The 20277-nt window shown below is 43.6% G+C and overlaps 2 protein-coding genes across 5 annotated transcripts; one reads left to right on the top strand and one right to left on the bottom strand.

Moving 5' to 3' along the window:
• Positions 1 to 306: 306 nt before the first annotated feature.
• On the bottom strand, positions 307 to 4261 carry LOC118507434. Of its 4 annotated transcripts, none has more exons than XM_036045909.1 (5): positions 4139 to 4261; positions 3992 to 4055; positions 3341 to 3922; positions 2879 to 3278; positions 307 to 1569 (listed from the first exon to the last, which is right to left on the bottom strand). In XM_036045909.1, the coding sequence occupies exons 2-5, from the start codon at positions 4002 to 4004 to the stop codon at positions 390 to 392; spliced, it is 2175 nt and encodes a 724-aa protein (XP_035901802.1). In that variant the 5' UTR covers positions 4005 to 4055; positions 4139 to 4261; the 3' UTR covers positions 307 to 389. The 4 variants fall into 4 exon arrangements, with proteins under 4 accessions (XP_035901802.1, XP_035901805.1, XP_035901804.1 ...); XM_036045912.1 differs by having other exon boundaries at positions 3341 to 3919; positions 3992 to 4075; positions 4139 to 4250; XM_036045911.1 differs by having other exon boundaries at positions 315 to 1569; positions 3341 to 3919; positions 4139 to 4225.
• A 451-nt stretch (positions 4262 to 4712) lies between these two features.
• Positions 4713 to 19075, top strand: LOC118506245 (protein FAM117B-like). Its single transcript, XM_036043116.1, has 5 exons — positions 4713 to 5723; positions 11839 to 12216; positions 12296 to 12447; positions 12524 to 12772; positions 12857 to 19075. The coding sequence occupies exons 1-5, from the start codon at positions 5417 to 5419 to the stop codon at positions 13073 to 13075; spliced, it is 1305 nt and encodes a 434-aa protein (XP_035899009.1). The 5' UTR covers positions 4713 to 5416; the 3' UTR covers positions 13076 to 19075.
• Positions 19076 to 20277: the final 1202 nt, after the last annotated feature.

The raw sequence follows: 20277 nt of genomic DNA, 5'->3' as shown, positions 1-20277 counted from the left end.
AAAAGCGGATGTAGCCAAAATATGTGGGAGCGGTTGAAGCTCACCTCTCGCCACATAGTTATCACGGGGCACTTTGAACCGAAAGGCGACTTTGAAGATGACAAAACACTGGCTCGAGTGACTAGAAAGATCAACAGGTTTTTGAACAGACATCCACATTCAAACTCTGCATTCGGATATGCTTTCGAGATCTAAATACAAAAAACATTACATACAGTCATCAGCCTTCTTGTTCTGAGTACCTGAAGTCTGCATCAGAAGCATACGAATGTCATCAGATCAACAAACCATAACGCGTCCAAAAGCTTGATGGGTTTAATTTTTGTGCTCATTTCAACCAAAATGTATTAATATTTGTAATCTCCTGTGATTCCACGGATTCAAACCCTTCACTGCACTATACTCGCGACCTTTCCCGTCTGCTTCTGATCCTGCTTTACCACAGTGCGGTAGTACTTTTTGTCGTACAGTGCCTTCTTGAAAAAGTATTTCCTTTTCTTGTTCAACATTTTTTGCTTGCGGCCCGTTTGCGGGAAACAGTCGACGGCGAACTCACTCAACCCAGCAGCTTCCCCAACCCCAACCATCGGTATCGTCCCATCATCAACGTCCAGCACGAATGGATTGTCCGTGGTGGTTGATACAGTTGCTGCGGCTGCTGCAGCTGGTGGTGGTGGGGCTGCTGCACCCGCTACGGCAGCTACTGTACCGCCCGTTGCTGTGGTTGTCGCCGTGCGGGATGCTCCCTCCTGGGCTTGCTGCTCCTGGCGCAACTTCAACTTGTGCTTCTTCCCGTACCAATGTTGACCGAACAGCTTCTCGTCCGACACGATCAGGTTGCAAGTTTTGCAGTAGAATTTCCCCGACGGCATACGGTACAGCGACCAGTCGGTTTGACGGGCCGGCGCCGACAGGCTGCGCAGAATCGTATCGGACGCATTGAACGGTGTCGTCCGCACGATTACACCCATCGAGCGTGCCTTCTTCACGTGTTTGGAACCCTTCAGGTGGGTCACCATCTCCGACCGGGACGTGACCGATGTTTCACAGATCAGGCAGAAGGTGCCGGTTTCGTCCACACAGTCGAGTCCTTCCTTTTTGCGGATCTCCTGCTCGAGCGTGGTTTCACCAGATTTAACCGGTGCACCAGATACGGTCGTCGGTTGGATGGTGCCTGTGGGCATTACCGGTGGGTCGGATGGTTTCGTCCCGACTTCCTTAACCTCCTCATCGCTGTCCACATTGATCGTTATGATGAGCTGTGGTTTCGGCAAAGTGGAGTTTTGAAGGTTTGAAGCCACGGGAGTGACGACGGGCGATGAGAGTTGCGGCATCGAACCGTTTGCCTGCGAAAGTGACTCAGCGGCCAGAACCTGCGCAATCAGCTGCTGAGGTGGTTCCGGTGGCGGTTCTAAGCGAGTCCGCTTCGCTTCATTCAGTGCCTGCTCTTCGTGCGGCAGAGGTTGAAGAAGTCGCTTCTTTATCACCACCGGCTTGCCGGCGGTAGATGGCGCTGCGGTCGATGGCATTGCGGCAGATGGCGCCACCACGTCGGTTACTATATTTGTGCTATAAAATAGAAAACAGTGAACGCCATAATGCGGGACATTGGTTTAGAAACTAATAGCTTTGAGGCGCGAGTTATAAATGTGTTAAAGCCAAAAATAGATCGCATGTACCAGATGATGCTTTTTCATTCGCCTAGTTTTCCTTCTTGAAGGAGAAAGATTCAGCTACATCCACTCGCAATGAAAACCCTTCTCGAACCTATACTACCGTTCTAGCTTTCCAATATCTACCTTCCCGTGCTTCTTAGTTACGAGACACAGGACACCAGCGCCGCAGTCACGGGGTTCGTCGAAAGCACACCGCACCGCAACGATGCCCGGGGAGTGCTGAAATAGAGACACATCACGGCAGGGAAGAAGACGAACGTTCAGTTCCTGGTTGCGCTTGACTGGCCGGCTGTGGACTGGAATTGTTAGCTGTGGTGCACCACCTTGTATCGACGGCCATCAAAACCAGTCATTGTTGCGACCCGTCGTTGGTGCGACTCGCCCGCGCAATCACTTTCGTTTTCCGATCGCTTTCGCTCGCTGATCCTATTCCATCGTACCGTAAGGGGCGGCATCGAATAGGATCCGAAATGTAGGGGAAAATCGGAAAACGGAACTACTGCACTGCACATCCCCGTTTCCTTTTCGCTTCCCCCCGTTGCTCGTACGTTTTTGTGCTTCCGGGTTTTGTTTTTTTGTTTGTTTACCTGCCTACCTGTCCCACAATGGTGCCCACTCGGACCAGCATGGAAGGTAACGGTACGATTGTGTGGGAAGGGAAAATAAGACAGAGCTGCCGTTGCTGATGATCGACGCAAAATTCCAGACCGTGATTTTCCTTATTTGACTTGTGTGAACAAGGGGATACGATTTCCATTCGCTTTCCTTCGGGTACGATCGTTTGCGAGGGTTAATTAAATGGAAATTGAACCGCTGTTCGGTAGGATTGCCGTACAGGCTGTTCTGGCTGTTTGATGATAGCATGTTCTTATAGCTTGAAGATAGATTTGCCTAAAGGTAGGCAATCCGCATGACGTAGCAGCGGCAAAGTCTCCATATAAATTGATGAAAAAGGATATCAAGCGAAATATTTAGAAATAATTATGTTTAAGGTTAATGACAGCAAAGGATATCAATATTATACATTAGTCAGCGTCCGATAGACCCATGAAGGATTCAAGAACATTAAATAAAACTTATCATCAAAATCATAATCGCACCAGAACAGACTGTAACGACAAACGACATTGAGACAACACCCGCTAGAATCTCCCTCTCTCTCTCTCCTTCAAAGTCTCACAGATCCTCTTTAAGATACTTACGTTCGAATCCATTTGCCATCGGCATTGAAATGCCCATTGCCGGACGGTAGCTTCTTCCCATTCACCACCATCCAGTGCCGTTTGCCGGTGTAGTGCTGATTGGCATGCTGCACCGAGGTAAGCACCAGATCGCACGCCTCACAGTGAAACACCGACTTGCCGATCGCTGCCGTATCGGCGGCCAGCTCTAGCGGCGGTCGCTGACGTACCGGCATCGGTGTACCCGTATCCTCACAGTACTCCTTCAGCCATTGGTTAATCTTTTTCTCGTGCGACTTCGACTGGTAGTGGATGTTGGCCGAGATGTGTGAGTTCATCCGCGTGCGGCAGAGATTGCAGTGAAAGTCGCCGAACAGTAGTTTCAGCTCCTGGGGCAGTAGCTTTTCGTCGTCGGGATTCACTGCAATCGGTAATGGAGCGGTTAGAATGAGAAAGGAGGAAGTCAGCTACATGTTACCATACAGTATATAATGGTTCTCGTGTGTAGCTCGTTCTTCTTCTCGTGCGCTGGAGGTTTCGACTTCATTTTCCCATCACGACGATTTTTCATGTCCGGCGCACCCTTGCCCCGGCCTGGGTTATTCCCACTGGCGGGTCTCATTGCTGGCGGACCACCCATCAGGGGTTTTAATGGTTGATGAAAATCGGGCTGCATCATGGCTGTTGGATCCATCGGGAACGACTGCATCGGATCAACTGGCTGCCAGTTGACAGATCCCGCGTATGGCACCAACCCATTGCCCAGCTTGTACTGCTCGTACTGCTGCAGCTGGTACTGATAGTGACGATGTTGCTCCAGATACTGGCTGTAAATCATCTGCTGCTGCTCAACCGTTTGCGCGTACTGTGTCTGCTGTACGTAGTGTTGGTAAGCGGCACACTGCTGCTGGTAGGCAGTGTACGCCTGCTGATAGTTTCGCCACTGTTCCACGGCATTCGCAGCCGATGCCGTCGTTTCCGGATCGATATCGGGTGGTTTGGTTGGTTCCACTGGTTCGGCAGTAGACTTTATCACATCTGGTGCAGACATGGTGTCATTAGCTGCTGATTGAATAGAATTTTCTTAATTACAGTCATCACTTCACTTTTTTTCGCTTCTTTGTGTCCACCAACCTGTGTCACTCATGCGGACCCGGCGAGACTGCTACAAACCAAGATTTGATTCGCAACACACTATCTGAAATGGAATTAAAACACCTTTACGAGTTTGTTGCAACAAAACTTGAGTAAACGCCGATGTTTTTAGAACTCTAAACCCACTTAAAAACAGTTTATTTTTAGTAAAATGTAGATTCCACGCGTGCCTTTCTTCTTTTATTTACGGTGAGCGTTTGTTGTTGACATTCTGGATGACAGCTGAGCGGGCACTCACGAAACAGAAAGGAAAAACACATTCCCCAACTAACAATCTCGTGCAGATCCAAACAATTCGAATCTGTTGTGAATCGAACAAAAATTATCAGAACATCGTAACTTTGCATAGTTTGATCCCAATTGTATACATTTCTCATTCACCATGCTCAAAAACATCAATATATAAATTACAGTTTTAGTACAGCTTCTGATTTGTGTCTCATCATCCTCAATCAGTCAACAGATATATTTATTGCGTTATATTAAATTTGCTTGTTTTTTACCAAAGAGCTCCTGTCAAGTCATGTTATTCTAGTGTGTGAGCATGTTTTTGAAGGAATTAATAGTTTTGTGCTAAAAGTAATCCACAGTACTAAATTTGATGTCTTCGGTTATTTTGTTAATTGGGTACCACCGGAAGGCTCTGCAGTACTCAACCCTTTCCTGTAGCCCTGCTGACAGCCAATGAAAATAAATAGTCAAAACAACACAGACTTTGGTCGCACACAGCCACACAACTCCTATTTGTGTGGAACGGCACGGGCGGCTGGTACAAACACTTTATCATGCCCATATAATCTACACACTTCGAGAAGAGAGATTGAAATGGTCGCGTGAAGAAGTTGTGCCGAGTTTCGAGGGCTCTTTTCGCGTTGGAATCGTTCGTGTGCAAGGCCACACAGTCGCAGTTGCCCGCGGTAAGCTGAAATGTGATTCGATTGGCACCAAAATTCATCGCTAAAATCGTCACCAAGAGTTCGAATTGGTGTGAAACTCGAGATTCTGCAGTTGTGCACGCGTGTGTGTTTTACGTTCCGTGGTGTCCGTACGCGCGTGTGTGTGTGTTGTGTGCGTGTGTACATGACGACCCTCTCCGGTGCATTGCTGCACATTGATTTTGTCTTTTAAGCAGTGTTTAAGCGGCAAGGGCTGCCTTGAAGCTTTCTTTGTCCCCCCAAAACTCAGCGCCCCAGGTTTACCCAAAGTGCGCCCTGCCACTGCACCCGGTTCCGGATGCACCGTGCATGGTACCGTGGTACCCGGGTGCAGCAACTTAGACGGCCCATGGTGATCGTTTGCAGTGGCCGCTAGGAGTGGAAAACGTAGCGAGGGAAGCAGAGTGCTGCATCCAACCCACCATCCTAGACGACCCGTCTCGTCCGGATCGACAGCAGCACCACCATCATGTCCAGCCGTGTGCGAAAACACAACGAACCGATGAAGGCATTCGTGCCCGTCAGTTCGCTGCTGCTGCGAGGAACCGGATCCATTCACTGTTCGGGCGGAAGTTCCGGTACGAGCGCTACCGGCCAACAAACCGGCAGTCCCAGCAGCATTGGCGGTGGTGCGGCCAGTGCCGGTTGCGGCACCACATCGTACGCCACCGGGGCAGGAAAATCGCTGTCGGCAACGTTGTCCCCGCCCGTCCGGCACATCTCACCGGAACATGCCATCTGTGGCAATCGGAGCCCGGGCGCACTTACGTGCAAAGGTAAATGAATGCCCCGCCGGTGGCGGAAATGAATGAATTTGTCCTATCGGCTTACAGTTGGCAGGCAGGAAGGAAAGGGACCGGAAAATTCACGCTCCAGGAGTGTGTATGATGGATGCTATTTATCGTCCCTATCCTTATATGTGCCTTTTTTTCGTTGTTATTGCCTTCATACATCTCATACATGTATATACGTTTTATCCAACCAACTCCACGGTTCCTTTGTCGAACGTAGCCAGCCCTCCTTTGTGTGTGGAGTCCGTCCCCACATCGCAAACAAAGCACTATCCTTTTGCGAAAATCGGTCTCGGGGAAAAACATTCCCTTTTTTCCTTTCGCTCTCGCCTGCCAGTGGGCTCTCTCTCTCTCTCTCTCTCTCTCTCGTTCTCTTTATGTCATGGTAGTGGTGCTGGCTGCATGTGTGTGCCGCTATGGGACACACAAGTGCATTTCCCATCATTCGCATCAATCGACATCGTAGTAGCAGTAGCATTTGCAACTCCAACACGTATCTCACCTACGCCACCGGGTTTGTACTCTACTACTACTACACGGCGTAATTTTTCCCCGCTTTTCCCTGACCCACTGCACTACGACGTTGCTTGGTCGTGTTACCGGCATTGCCGACCGGTACCTGTGATGCTAGAGATGTTATTACCCATCTTCATTTCATGTTGCATGAAGAAACAACCATTTTTTCGTGTATCTAGTAGTTATTACATCTTTATTCCTTAAAAACTCCCTTTCTATAGCCCTAAATCACTGCTCGAATATCTCTCAAAAATGCGCCTAAAAGTATGCAATCTGTCACATTTTCAATTTAGTTGCCTTTTTGAGGAAATCATGAAGTACTTTATGGTTGAAAGTAATGTACAATTCTCTCCAAAAACTTTTATCGGTGCCGTTTAAAAAGATGCAAAGAATGTGTAACGTCTGCGCACAATCTGGTACGCACAAAAAAATACGCACAATTTGTTGAACATCGACGCTCAATCTGTATGCCGGGTGTAGATTGTGCCGATTATGTGCAAAATGAAATCAAAAGTTATCTTAAGAGATAGACATGAAGTAGGACCGAATCTAGAGACGGATAGATTAATATATTGAATCAAACAAACAGAAAACTCTTCAGTTAATTTAATGTGTTAAGTTCAACAAATCGTAATACTTTAAGGATATTATTATTTCCTAAACTTGCTTAAATGCCTTAAATTGTCTTAAAAACTAGAGATTGCATAGTCTCTAGCTTTGATTGATTTAATTTTACTCATAACAATATAGTCAGTCCAACGTAAGGAGAGACAATACGGCTGGGATAAGATACTGATCCTTATGCCAATTTGGCAGTTATTTGAAAATTAATCTTCTCAAAGTTGTATAGCTAAACCGAGCTTCATCAATAGCTTGAAACCAGTAAGCTTCGTTTCCTTCCGCCTAACGCAAAACCTAGTTCGAATAAAACCTTGCAGGTAACATTTGTTAATGAAAAAAAAACACTGATTTTTTTTATAAAGCATTGATTTAATGTACATGACAGATAGCTTTACTTTAATTCCGATATCGTATCGCAAAACTGAACATATCCTCAAGGAGAGCCATTCTTCTTTTGCGCCTAAATGTATGCATTGCAACTTGCTTCACTTGCTCATAGACGAATTTTTTAAGTAGTCTTAAGAAGTTGGGTTAATAAATTGATCAAAACATAATAGAAAAGACAGCTATCAAGATAGTCTTACGTTGTGGATAACACGGTAAGCCGCAGTGGACAATGTGCATGCAAGGACATCTCTGATGTCTACTAGACAACCACCAACGATTTCTAATAAGCATCAATTTTGTGGACCGTATGAATAAGCTGTAACCATTGAAATGATATTTAAATTCATTAACCTTTAGCATTCTCTCGGCAACTGGGATTGTATAATTTTCTTTCCCTAAATAGATTAAGATACAAAACAATTTTCATCGGTGGAGGCGCCTAGTACCTGTCTCTGTCTTCGCTTGAAAAACATAACTATACTAAGGATTCTTCGGTGATTTGAAATTTGTTTTTGAGATAAGCTTTTTGGGGTCTTCGTAAAATAATTTATTGCCAATTTAGTCAATGGCCAAACATGATAAAAAACGCCTCATGGCAGATAAAAAAGAAAATTTACCGGTTTTCCAAGAAGGTTCATTCGATGTATCACCGAGCCTAGTGCTAAACGTTCTACCATTAACAACGACAATATGCCCGTTCGTTGACTTCGCAGTAAATGTCACGTAAGCAATACATTAGCCGTAAACATTATTGAAAACTGGTGTAATCCATCAATCAACATTCACCTACACCGATACCAGGTATTCCAGAGAAGGAAAGCAGAGCAGTATTGTTAAACCAAAAAATCTCACTCCCGGAGCAGTTATTTTCGACGCTGTTTGTCCATTCCGGAAAATTGAACATAAAATATCAAATTCAAGTCCACCGATTCGTCACAAGAGCGAAAGACAGCACAACACACGCACACACAGGTTAGTGATGCTACGCACCACACTACACTACGCAAGGTCCGCTGTCCCGCTCTAGCGTGCCCAAGGACTCCCACCACACCGAGGCATCACGCTATTTATCAATGAAAATGCTGTACGTTTACGGTCCCGGAATCTCGGACCGAAACCGTTGCTCTATCTCTCTCTCGCAAAACACACAGACGCACACACCCACCGTACGCTTTATCTCCGGTGTATGGCGTGGCTCCCTGCTATTGATATTGTTCCCCGGCCGGCCCCCCAAAAAAATGCTGCTCGCTGTGGTTGTGTACACACAAACACAGGAAATTGTGTACGAAATACCCCCGTTGTCCCCGTTGGAGAGAAGGATATCTTGCTACATTTTCGCTCCCAAGCCACGGCAAACACCCGGCGTGTAGGCGTTTATATGTTAGCGAGGCCTCCCGGACCGGCTAGAAATAGAATCAACCAACCGAACCGCTGGGGTAGCAGCAAATCGGAAGCTGATCGAGCTGGAAAAATAAGGAAAAAGTTGGAAAATTCCATTGAGAACTCGTGTGCAAAAAGGGCACTTAACCATAATACAGATCCGCGCAAACAGTGAACCAATGATAACGGTCTCTTTGTTTGAATGTAATTTTAGCTCACTCACTGGAATTGAAGCAGATCTTCGCTAATGAACAGAGAAACACAGTGCTAACATTTACCAATTGTGTCTGTCCCCCGGTTCGGGAGAAAAACAAAACCCGGTAAATGCCCCTCCGGCGGCAGCGCCAGAAGAAATTCCTTCATTAGCGGCTGTTGTGTTGATTGCACAAAACACAAAGCACTCACCAACACACACACGCACACTCCTCCCGGCACGGGAAATTCCATTTTCATACTCGGAACAGAGAGCGAGAGCAAGAGCGAACAGGATGCGAACGAAACAAAGAGCGCCGCTTGCACACAAGGATACTCATTCAATCAACGCACAAATAGTGTCCTTGATCTTCAAAACTGAATGCACGCGCGTACCCGTAGCGCTACGGTGTGTCCTCTCCGTTGTGCAAACCTGCTGGCAGTCGGGCGCACCAAGCGGTGGTCCTTTTCTTGCTGCTCTCCAACCGTACCAGATGCATGGTGCTGTCTCGCCGTGTCCTGTGGAGTACGCTATGCATGTCAGTGTATGAGTATGGTCTTGAAGAGCTTGGAACACTATTCTGATTTTCCTTGTATAGCCAGCTATGTTTTACTCATTTTTTTTAAGCTGCCTGGAAAACCCCTAAACGACCTCAAAGCGCTCTGTCCAGCGGGATTGTTAATTGCGAGTTCGCTTACAACCGCCACACCATCGGGCTACTTGCTGCTGCTGCTGCTAATCGATTTGGGTTTTCCATTTCCTGCCATTTTCATGCGCAACACCGGTGCTCACGCTTGTATGTGTATGTGTGCGCGCGCTTGTGGGCAGGACATTACACACGGTGGCGCGGAAAGTGCAGTAGTAACGAGTGCGCAACACAAACACCACTACACCGACATAATTCCCCCCAACCACAAAAACACCGGTGCGCGTGTACGCATGCATACCATTAGCACAGTTATCCTTGAAATCATGGAAACCCACGACGACGACGACGACGGCATAATGCAATGCCGGTGTACACCAGCATCGTGTGCATGGGCAGAGTGTGTTGCAAAAGACGCGGGCCTGTATAAATCATTCTATCGAAGAAGGGTTGCTTCAATACACCATCCCGCAGTGGGTTGTGTGCGTTGTTTGAGCTTATTTTTAGAATGATTATCCTAGTCACTCTGGGACAGGGGGTGGTCATAAATGGAAACAAGCTAATCTAGATTGTCGGGAAGCCTATACATCTTGACATTAATTTTAGTTAAAGCACTTCAGTACAGAATATTATTAACTTAAACTAGCGTAACTGCTCCAGTTTTCGGCAGTGTACCTATTTTTGGCAGGTCGGCAAAAATAGCAAAATTATGGGAAAAATCTCAAAAGAAATGATCTTTCAACTACTTTTAAAGGAATACATAATTGTTTATTCTTTATTTACGAAGTGGTGAAGCATTTAGACCGATATTTACCGAAATATCGAAATATTTGTGCCGAGCTCAAAACATTTCGTAAGATTGGCTTTGTGCCGATAGTTCGGCAGTTCTGAGATTTAGCAAACTAGAGCGAAATAGGGGTTTCGATTTTTCTGAACAGCAAAATAAGTTTAAAATTTATTCAAAGCTCATTGATAATTTAAAAATCCAATAAATGATTATTATTTCACTTTAAAGGCTGCCGAAAATAGGTACAAGATAAATGGTTGATTTTCAACAGCTCAAACCAGTGCAATTTCAGAGCGATTTTCAAGAGACGTCAAAATCTGTCAAAAATTAATTTTTTTACGGCCCTGCTGTATTGCTCTAGTTGGTAGTTTTTTAACTGTTTAGCTGTTGGTAGTTTTTAACTGTAGTTTTAACTGGCTGGATTTTCATACAGCCTTTAAAAAATGTTTATCAGTTTTCGCTGTAAGGCATTTAAGACTGGAGGCGCCTAGTACTTCATGAAGTAATTTAAACATCTAACCCTTTTTATTGTCGATAAGGATATACAAATTGCATGTTTTTTATTCCTTTATGAAGAAATATCTCTGCCAAACCCTTGTACTATGTTAAGAAAACAAATTACAATTACAACACACATACAATACTAATACTGAAGGTTGGAAATGCTTTAGGATAAGCAAGCTTGTAATATACAAGGTGTTTTAAAAGAGGAATTTTGTTTCTTTTCCATTTAAAGAGTTGGATGGTTTGAAAGGAGGGTGGATTGCTATATTTTCGGCTACTTTTATCATTTATTTTGAATCCTTAGAATGGGCGGTCCGGTGGCCGAGGCGACAGCGGCGCCGGTCGTCACACGACAGGGTCTGGGCTCAAATCCCATCCGGACCGCTTCCCCGTACGTAGGTCTGACTACTTTACTACGGGTAAAATTAAGTTGCAGAATGCCAGAAAAGGCAGTCCAAGATTTCAAAGTTGTAGTGCCAAGGAATAGGAAGAAGATTGTTAATAAATTTGTGCTGGCCGGTGGTAGAGGTGATAAAGGCACCGATTTTAATACGGCAGGGCTGGGGTTCCAATCTCATCTGGACCGTTCCTCCGTAATGAGGACTGACTATCTAGTAAGCCAGAAATGGCAGGCATAACCTAAGATGTCGAGTGGACAAGAAGAAAGAGAGAAAGAGAGAGACATTATTAGTTCATTTGATATAAATTCTTTGCCGCAATGCATTTTTTAATGGCCGAGATCGCCGAATAACAAACCTAAAAATACTAAAAGAAATTGCTTGAAAGTGACACGCTCGTGGTATCCAAATCTAAAAATACTTTTTATTTCTTGTCAGTAATCAATAAAAAACGCTTAAAAAATCGAAAAAAATATTCTATCACGTCCTTGTCCTATGCCTACCCATAGTGCTCGATAATCATGCAGAAGGATTATTTTCTATGAGGGTGTCTTATGCGTGACGGAGATTTTCTTATTGCGTACCTTATCACTAAATATTTCATACATCGAATTCTTCTACTAGAAACTAATAAAATGTTTTCTTTGCTCTTTTCTTCTCGATTTTAGGCAAAATTCTCAACGATGGATGCATACGGCGCACGGCATCGCTCGATGCACTTTATCTGCGCCCAGCCCCAGCCTGGAGCCTCGTGACGCCAACCCTGCTGCAGCTGGACAAAGCAACCCAGACGGACGAATCGTTTCTGGAGCGAACGCGTGGTACCGCAGGTACCAACATCGCGGGCATCACGACGCTGTCCGCAGCACAGGCATCCGAAGTGGGAGGTCCATCCCCGTCGTCCACCTCGTCCTCGCCGGTCATTACGCGTACCGATGCGACGACCCCGACTGATCTGAAGATGGAGAAAGTGATACGACAAAGACTGCAGCGTACGCATCGCGGTGAACATTCCGTTAGCTCCCAGACGCTTAGTCCTAATCATGGTGAGGGATATTAGTTTGCGAAAAGTACTCCAAGCGCAAAGGAGCTTATGCGTTTGCTTGGTTTTATCTTCCCCAACAGCAAAAGCAAGCCCAGTGTCGATACCAACACGTACCTGTCCGCCCGTACACATACGGCCGATGCGTAACTCTGTCGAAGGACTCAATCAGGAGATTGAGAAGCTGGTGCTCTATCCGGGCCAGCAGCACAGCTGTCGGGCCGAGCTCGAGATGGTGTGTTTAACATTAAATCTAAAAAAGTATAGCAAAACAATGTAATATTGCAACTCTTTTTCTGCCTGTCTCGTAGTACTCACGCGGCACACCGGAAGGCCATCGTGCACCGCTGGCCGATCTGTTCCATGGGGCCGGTGCCGTTTCGCTGGTCGGCGGTCCGGGCGATACGCGCTCGGTCAACACGCAAACACCGCTCGGCGATACACTGTCGTCGGACGACGGTAGCCAGAGCACATCGCCGGATGAGGGTGCCGTCACGACGAGCGCATCGCCTAGGATCAACAAATTCTTGGCCCGCGAACCACCGGATGGTTGTGAAAAGGTACGGTGGTGCAAGCATCCTTCCCCACGGGAGTGAACGGATTTTTTTTTTTTGCTCAATAACAATTTCCCACTTTCGCTGCAGGTTAATTTAAAACTCACTGAAGCCGATACCAGTACAAACACGGCCTGCTTCAAACCGTGCACCACCGCATTCCAGCTGAAGCCATCGCTTGGGTCCGCATTCCAGCCACTGCAACCGCTGCCGACGCTTAAAACAACGCCGGAAGCGGACGACGATGATGACGATGGGCGGCAGGCGGGCGAAGCAGCGGCCACCGCGGCTTCCACCGCTACGGAGTAAAACGTTTGCGCTATGCGTGTTTCTTTTTCTGTTTTCCGTTCTCCTGTGGCCATTTTCATTTTTCCATTTTAAACAAGCGAACAACCTCCTTAGAATGTAACGGTTAGATTTTAATATTATTGCGTCTTGTTTTGCTCCGTTTTTTTTTTTAAACCCCAAAACACCGATTGGTTTGTTTCGTTCCGCGTAGATAACGCGCACCGCGGTCAAAGAAACGAGCATGATTGTAGGTTTGCCGGTAGATTCGTCGTCTCGATGAATCGAGCCGGGCACGGACCGGTAGAGGAGCAGCAGACTGAAAGGAATGTGAATGTGAATAGTATACAAAACAATTTTGTATGGGCATTTTTTGAACGAAGCAAGAGCCGGCAGATACGGTTCATTCAACGCAAGGACATCAGGTATAAAGGTAGGAAAGGGAACAGTCACACAAATGCACGGCATCCTTGGTAGTATTCATAGTGCAAGTGCAAGCATGCAATCGTATGAGGGTGAAGCAGGAAAGTGATGAAAAGGCTAACCTAGGGAAGCATCTTCCCACGTCAATAAGCAAGCAAACTCACGTACTCAAGTAGCATTTTTTGGAAGGCATTTTTTTCTATCGAAAAAACTACTAAATTACAGTGAACCGGAATCGCGCAATAAAAACACACACACACACCACGAGCAATTCGTACTATCATATTGCCTTCCGTACGCTAAAGCTGGAAAGGATTGGTGGTTGGTCGTGTGTGTGTGTGCGTTTTGTTGCCGATTACAACAATAAATAACCAAATCCTATATACACACACACACACACACGCAAACACACAGCAAAACCAAACTTAAAATCACATCTAATATACAGAAATATCGAACACAGAGTACAGTGTGCACACAAGGCTAGGAAAGGACGACATTACATATGATAATGTGGAAACATAATTATGAGGCTCTTCTTCGAATGGTTGTGTCGATCCAGCAGTTCGATGCACCGTAAATTCTTCATCGTTTTGTTTTTCCTTCTCTATATGTGTTAATCTGCCATAAAAGATACCTTACCGTACACACGGCGCCGCACGGTTATTGTACACGTTAAGCGAATCACGTTGAGATGATTGTTTTTTAAATTTGTTTTTTTTTTTTCGTTTTATTATTCAACACTCATTACGACAAATTTCTATGTTAATTTTAGTATATTGTTTTACGTTCTATTATATTTTAAAAATAGACTTATGAAATGAGCATTTTTTTTACGTTTTTTTTTTTTGTTTGTTTGTTCTTATTAAACTTTATCTACATAATAGCGTCACCGAATCACCCGGAAACCGGAAACACGAAGAAATGATAACAATAATAAAATAGTATACAATAAGCACACACTCACACATAAAGAAAGTAGAAAAGCGTAACTAGAGCAAACAGAAGGCAACACAAAAAAAATCAATCACAAAGTCACAGAGAGAGAGAGAAAAACAAAAAGGAAAATGCAAAACAGTCAAACGAGCAAAAAGAAGGAAAAACACACAACCGAAAGAAAAAACAAACACAATATAAAATCAAAAACATGGCATCGATATGATAATGATGAGCGTGTGAGGATTTATATTTTTGCACTACAGAAAACATTTTTTTAACAAAAAGCCGAAATGAAAATGAAACCGGAAAAGTCGCATCCATTAGTAGAAGGTGCAATCAAAAGCAAAACCAGGACCAACCAACAACAGCAGATATCGCTAAACGGCGGAAGGAAAGTAGTAAAAATGGCGCAAAATGGCAAAAGAAAGGCAAACACTCCTAAACCATTCCACGCGGTGATAGATTGGCAAAAGAATGAAATTGATATACATTGTTTTGCTGTTAATTTAAAGTAAGAAACAAACAACTCTGGAACGATTTTGCTATGTTTCGTTATATTCGATTTTTTTTTTTTGTTTAATTCGTGAACCAACTTCCCTAGCAACCTCCCAAATGAACAATGTACAAATCAATCGTCTTTAAGGATTTTTTTAACATTAAGCATCTTGATCATGATGATGGGCTGGAAAGGAGGTGAAACCACACACAAAAATCGCTCCCAAGAGGACGGTTTTGGTTTAGTTTAGTTAGGCCAATGCCTATGTCCAGCAGGCTTACGGCCCAAAGCCACTGTCCGATTAGGCAAAAAGGGGCAAAAGAGGGCTTTGTTCCCCTGATTTGTTAACCGTAAAAGCAGCGTGATTTTAACTTCTTGTTGTAATTTCATTTATATAGTTTCGTTTTATTATGTTCTTTTCTTTTACAGAAAGGAATTATTTTAAAGGATCATTTCCTTTCCTTTTTTAATCATCATCCATTAAAGAACCCATTTTAGCAAACTGTGTTTTGTGTTTTATTTTATTGTGTATTTTATTATATGTGCTTTAATTTGTTTTTGCTTTTTTATAAATTTAGCTTTATTTTTACATGTGTTTAATACATTTTAGGCTTTCTTTTCAGTTTTTACTGCTTAATTTTTTTTTAATATTTTATATTTGAATTGATTTTATTTTTGATTGATTTTAAAAAAATGGCTGCAGGAGGAAACGAAAAGAGATAAACAGATGGCAGCAACAGCAAAAAAATGATGTTGCAAATGTCTTTCGAGTGTGTTGGCAAAACTAGAGCTTGGAGAACATGCAAATTGTAGCTCACCATTCGCAATGGGTATGTGTGTAACGCTATGGTGAAACTATCTCTAGAAGATCGATTTTATTCCACCTTACTATTTTATGCGGTTTGTTACATTGCACGGGCAAAAGCAGGACATTTGTTCCCCTCCCCCAAGAAAAAAAAACTTATGGCAAAAGAAGAAAAAAAAAAACACCCAGTAAACCTGGAGCACGAAACAAGAGCAAAGAAAAGAACTGATTTATGTGTTATGAATTCGTTATGAACGAACAAAACTTTCGGCCGTTAGGTGAGCAGATGAGCGAGCGAGCGAACACAGAAGGAAACAAATTAAAGTAAAACAAAAAAAGAAATTAACAAAAAAAAAACGCCCCCCTATATACATTATTATTTAGCATAGGTTATAACGGGGTAACTGATAAATTGTAAGCAAGCAGAGAAGAAACATATATTTATTACATATATTTTTTTGTGTTAAGTGACAAATATAACACGAAAACGAAATCGACCCCTGATTGGCAACATTAAAATACGAAATGCTAGTGCGTGTTATTTATATGCCGCGAGAGAGAGAGAAGTAAAACCACCTCCCAAAATAAAAATTAATAACAAATGCAGAAAAAAACGAGTTTAGTGAACGGTGCACATGTTTAGGCTAAATCGTTGAATATCCCTTAAAACCCGTTTGCCTGAACGCCGAATAAGGTTGGTATAATTAAAAACTTCCTTACCGTAAAGTGATGAAGCCCTTCTGCATGCTTGACTGTACTAGTCTGTGTCTCAATGTTTTTGAACTGGTCAAAAAAGGGGGTTTGCGCTCATCAACAACATAACAACCACACTCTGTGAACATAAAAAATAGTAAAAAAAAAACATAGCAAGAAAAGAAAGAAAAAACACAAACTATAAAAGTGCATATGATAAGTACATACACATATATATTTTCGGATACGATAAATAAGAAAAACCAAAAACCACGTGCACGTTAATAAGCCAACTAGTATCAGAATCATACGCTAGTTAAAGCAAATTAAAAGCGTCACAGTACGGCTAGCGGCCCTAAAACCAATCGAGAACGAACGATCATAGATAGAACAGTTTGGAAAAGAGGAAGAAAGAAAAAACCGGCAGTAGCAAAATGTGGAAAAACAAGCAAAAAAAACAAAACACACACGGAAAACATGTGCCTCGCCTTTGGCTATTTTGTAAAAAGAGAAAAAAAATGAAACAAAAACAGAATTTAAAAAAACACACTCAAACACGTACAGAAAACAGAAAGCAACAGCTACTAACAGACGTAAAAAACGGATAGAAAAAAAAACACATCGAAACAGTTGTCGCCATCGTTCTAACAGACACACAATCAAACCAAACCATGAAGAGCAAACAAAAGAAGCAAACACATTGAAGAACAAAGTTTAAATCGTTCATAATCTTTAGAAAACTGTGGGAGAAAAAGAAACAAACACAGAAAAGAAAATACGTAGTAAAATTAACAGAAAAAAAAACATACACGCTCACACATGTTTAGGATGTTTGTAAAGGAGAGAGAGAGAAAAAAACATATAAATTATAGAAGAAAAAAAACTGTTTCGGAGCTTTAACAAATCGAACGTAAATCTTAGTGTGAAACCTGTTTGTGTAAAAAAAAAAGGAGAAATCTTAAAGTTTTGTTTGTAAACTGTTGTAGAACTGTTCGCACCAAGGAAAACAAAAAGAAGTAAACGAAGAAAAAGAACATAAAACAAAAACCCAAGTGAGAGATAGGAAGAACAACAGAGAGACAGACTAGTACAGATCAGTTTCCAACAGAAGTAGGTAAATGTGGGAATTAGCAAACAGGCCGAGTATATGCGTGAGAGTGTGAGACTGGAAAAGTGGGAGTGGGTGGGGGGTGGGGGAGGCGTACTTATTTTCTCCATTTTGTGGAACTGATAATTCTGAACCAACGGCATGGTGGGGGACTTACAGGGTTTTTCAGTTGGTAAGGCAATAGTATCCATTTTTATGGCAGCCTTCTTAGATGGAATGGAAAACAAAGCTAGTTGATATGGAAACGGCTTCAATAATGCCTCAGATGATATTGTCATAGAAGCCGTTGAAATTGCACGCACTGACCCGAGCGCTGAAAGGACGTGTACAATATCAATGGCTACTATGAGAATATCATCTGAGGACATTACAATAAAAGATCTTTGATTTCCCTGTCAGACGAAGCCGTTTCCATGTCAACTAGCTTTGTTTGCCATTTCATCTAAAAAGCCTGCCATAAAAATGGAGGCTATTGCCTTATCAACTGAAAAACCCTGTATTTTGTCAGGCGCAAGGATACAAAGATGATTAAACAAGCACACCAACACAAACGCTCGTAAGAAAGCTTATCTGGAAATTAGAAGAAAAAAAAATATGTGAAACAAGAGAAGACAGACATAAAAACTTAACAACAAAAAACAAACACGAAAAACGGTCATTTAGCAGGGTTGTGGAATTAGAAGTTGTTTTCATTTTCTAATTTCTTTTGAAAAAAAAAAACAAGGAAAAAACTCCAGTTGCTTTTGTGTTTAAGTAAATCCGCACATTAAAAAAGTTGTACATCGCAAGAGGTTGAGCGAATAGCCAAGCGCAAAAAATGAAACAGTAAAATGAATCCATTTGCACTGATCAAAACATGAAAGTGAAGCAAAAGCGATAAACGAAACAAGTAAAAAGGCGATCGCACTGTGTAGCGAAAAGTGGAAATAAAAGCTAAAAAATGCATCACTCTTTCCACAACACAAACCAACACAAAACCGCATACGTATATTTTAAAACAAGCAAAACAAAGAGGCAAATGGTATCGACATATCGCAAAACAAGAAACAAAAAACAGATAGAGAAAATCAACAGCAAAGCGTTGTAGTTGTAGAAGGAAAAGCTCCAGAAAAGCCGTGTAGCGCCTCTGTAGCCGTGTCGAACGGTACCATCAGGACACACAAGAAAAGAAAAAAACGAAAACATAATGAAGAAACATATATTTTGCTCACATATACGTTATCGTAACAATGTGTTTTGCTGCATAGAACGAGACAAATGGTGACTGATTGAAAACGGACTGAAAATTTGCAAAAGAAAAAAAAACTGGAGGAAAAATGTAGAACAGAGAACGAAACAGAACAAGCAACAGAGTTGTAATAGAGAGCCAGTAATGCAAAGAAAGATAAAAAGAAAGGGGAAAATAAAATCCACTATTCGAAAACCAAAAACAAACATGAAAAAAAGACTAAAGCCGGTATAAAAACAAGATAACAGACATGGAAAAGGCAAACAAAACCCAATACTAAAAATATACAGCGGAAATCAAGCGAAACGGAGCAGTGTGTGGAAACAATAAGATGAAGCGACGTATGAGTGTTTTTTGCGTTTGCTGTTGACTGAGAAACAAATAGCAGTTAATAATCAATCAGCGAAAACGAATGAGACCGCAGCCTGACCCAAGCGCTTAATCTGTTTGCTTTGACACATGCGCTCCTCAGTGTACCATCTGTCATGCTGGATTTGTTTTGATGGGGGCGACCGAGTGGACGCGCGCTTTCACGTTACGCGTACGCCCGTTATGGATTTCTCCTTCAGAATTGTTTTGCCACGCCACGATTGGGCGCGATTGGTTGCGAATCAAAATTCTTTAAATTCCATTCTTCCTCCCCATTTGAGTGGGAGGTGGGGGGGGGGGAGGGTTGGTATGCTGGAGGCGCTGGGAAGTAGTTGTCCATTTAATTGATGTCATCAAATCCAGCGAGCGTACGGCAAGTGCACGATCTACCGCCATTCGATCAAGTGAGAGCATTGGGAAGGCGGCGAGTGCGAAGATTTCAATTGCTCGCCCAACCAAACATCGAACGGTACTGTTTAATGCAATCATGAGTTTAATTTAAGCCTGTTAGTGATGTAGTTACGTTTGCCTGGCGATGCACCACGAGGCACTAGCCCCCCCCCCCCCCCCCCCTCCCCACGGGTACAGCGAAAGAACGAGATAGAGTGAGCGTCAAGATGTCTGCCACGGTCTGGGATGGCTCGTGTGTATGCACACTCGCATGAAGTCATCCGATCGGACGATCTCAATCGATTTGTGTAGCGGTACGAGGCATCCAATTGGCACCGGGCCTAGCCTACGGGTGGTGGGACTGTGCCAACATCGACGACAGTATGTCTCGGGAAGCCACGGTTGCGGCCATCATGGACATACCACCGGGCACGTAGACATTGCGCGATCCCAGGCGTTACTCCCCTCGAGTGTGGGACAATCGAACCAATTGATGGCGTTCTAAGCCACCGAAAAGGGCCGACCATGATGCGGGTCAGCGCGATCAAGTTCACGGAAGATCGCATCAAGCATTACTTGATCTTTCTTAATTGGGGCGAACCTGCGGTGTTCTGCAACTGCAGCACTGCCCCGCTACGTCACGGCGGTCAGAAATTAGTGTCGAACCACATCGTACGATCGGCGGAGGTAATCAATTAGCTACGGTGCGCGCCCCATCAACTCATTGCGTCTCATCCTGTCTTAGCGGGTGTCCCGTTTAGGCGTGAGAACTGCG

The sequence above is a fragment of the Anopheles stephensi genome, chromosome 2, assembly GCF_013141755.1.
Source record: "Anopheles stephensi strain Indian chromosome 2, UCI_ANSTEP_V1.0, whole genome shotgun sequence".
In the NCBI taxonomy this organism is placed as follows: domain Eukaryota; kingdom Metazoa; phylum Arthropoda; class Insecta; order Diptera; family Culicidae; genus Anopheles; species Anopheles stephensi.
This window is presented reverse-complemented; position numbering and strand designations above follow the sequence as displayed.

Bases quoted from the DNA above. Each gene is read 5' to 3' on its own strand.
- LOC118507434 (XM_036045909.1), bottom strand. The intron at 3,279-3,340 runs GTATGGTAACAT...TACCGATTGCAG, and splicing joins CACGAGAACCATTATATACT to TGAATCCCGACGACGAAAAG. The intron at 1,570-2,878 runs GTAAGTATCTTA...TCTATTTTATAG, and splicing joins GATGGCAAATGGATTCGAAC to CACAAATATAGTAACCGACG.
- LOC118506245 (XM_036043116.1), top strand. From the start codon at position 5,417: ATGTCCAGCCGTGTGCGAAAACACAACGAACCGATGAAGGCATTCGTG. The intron at 12,217-12,295 runs GTGAGGGATATT...CTTCCCCAACAG, and splicing joins GACGCTTAGTCCTAATCATG to CAAAAGCAAGCCCAGTGTCG. The intron at 12,448-12,523 runs GTGTGTTTAACA...CCTGTCTCGTAG, and splicing joins GTCGGGCCGAGCTCGAGATG to TACTCACGCGGCACACCGGA.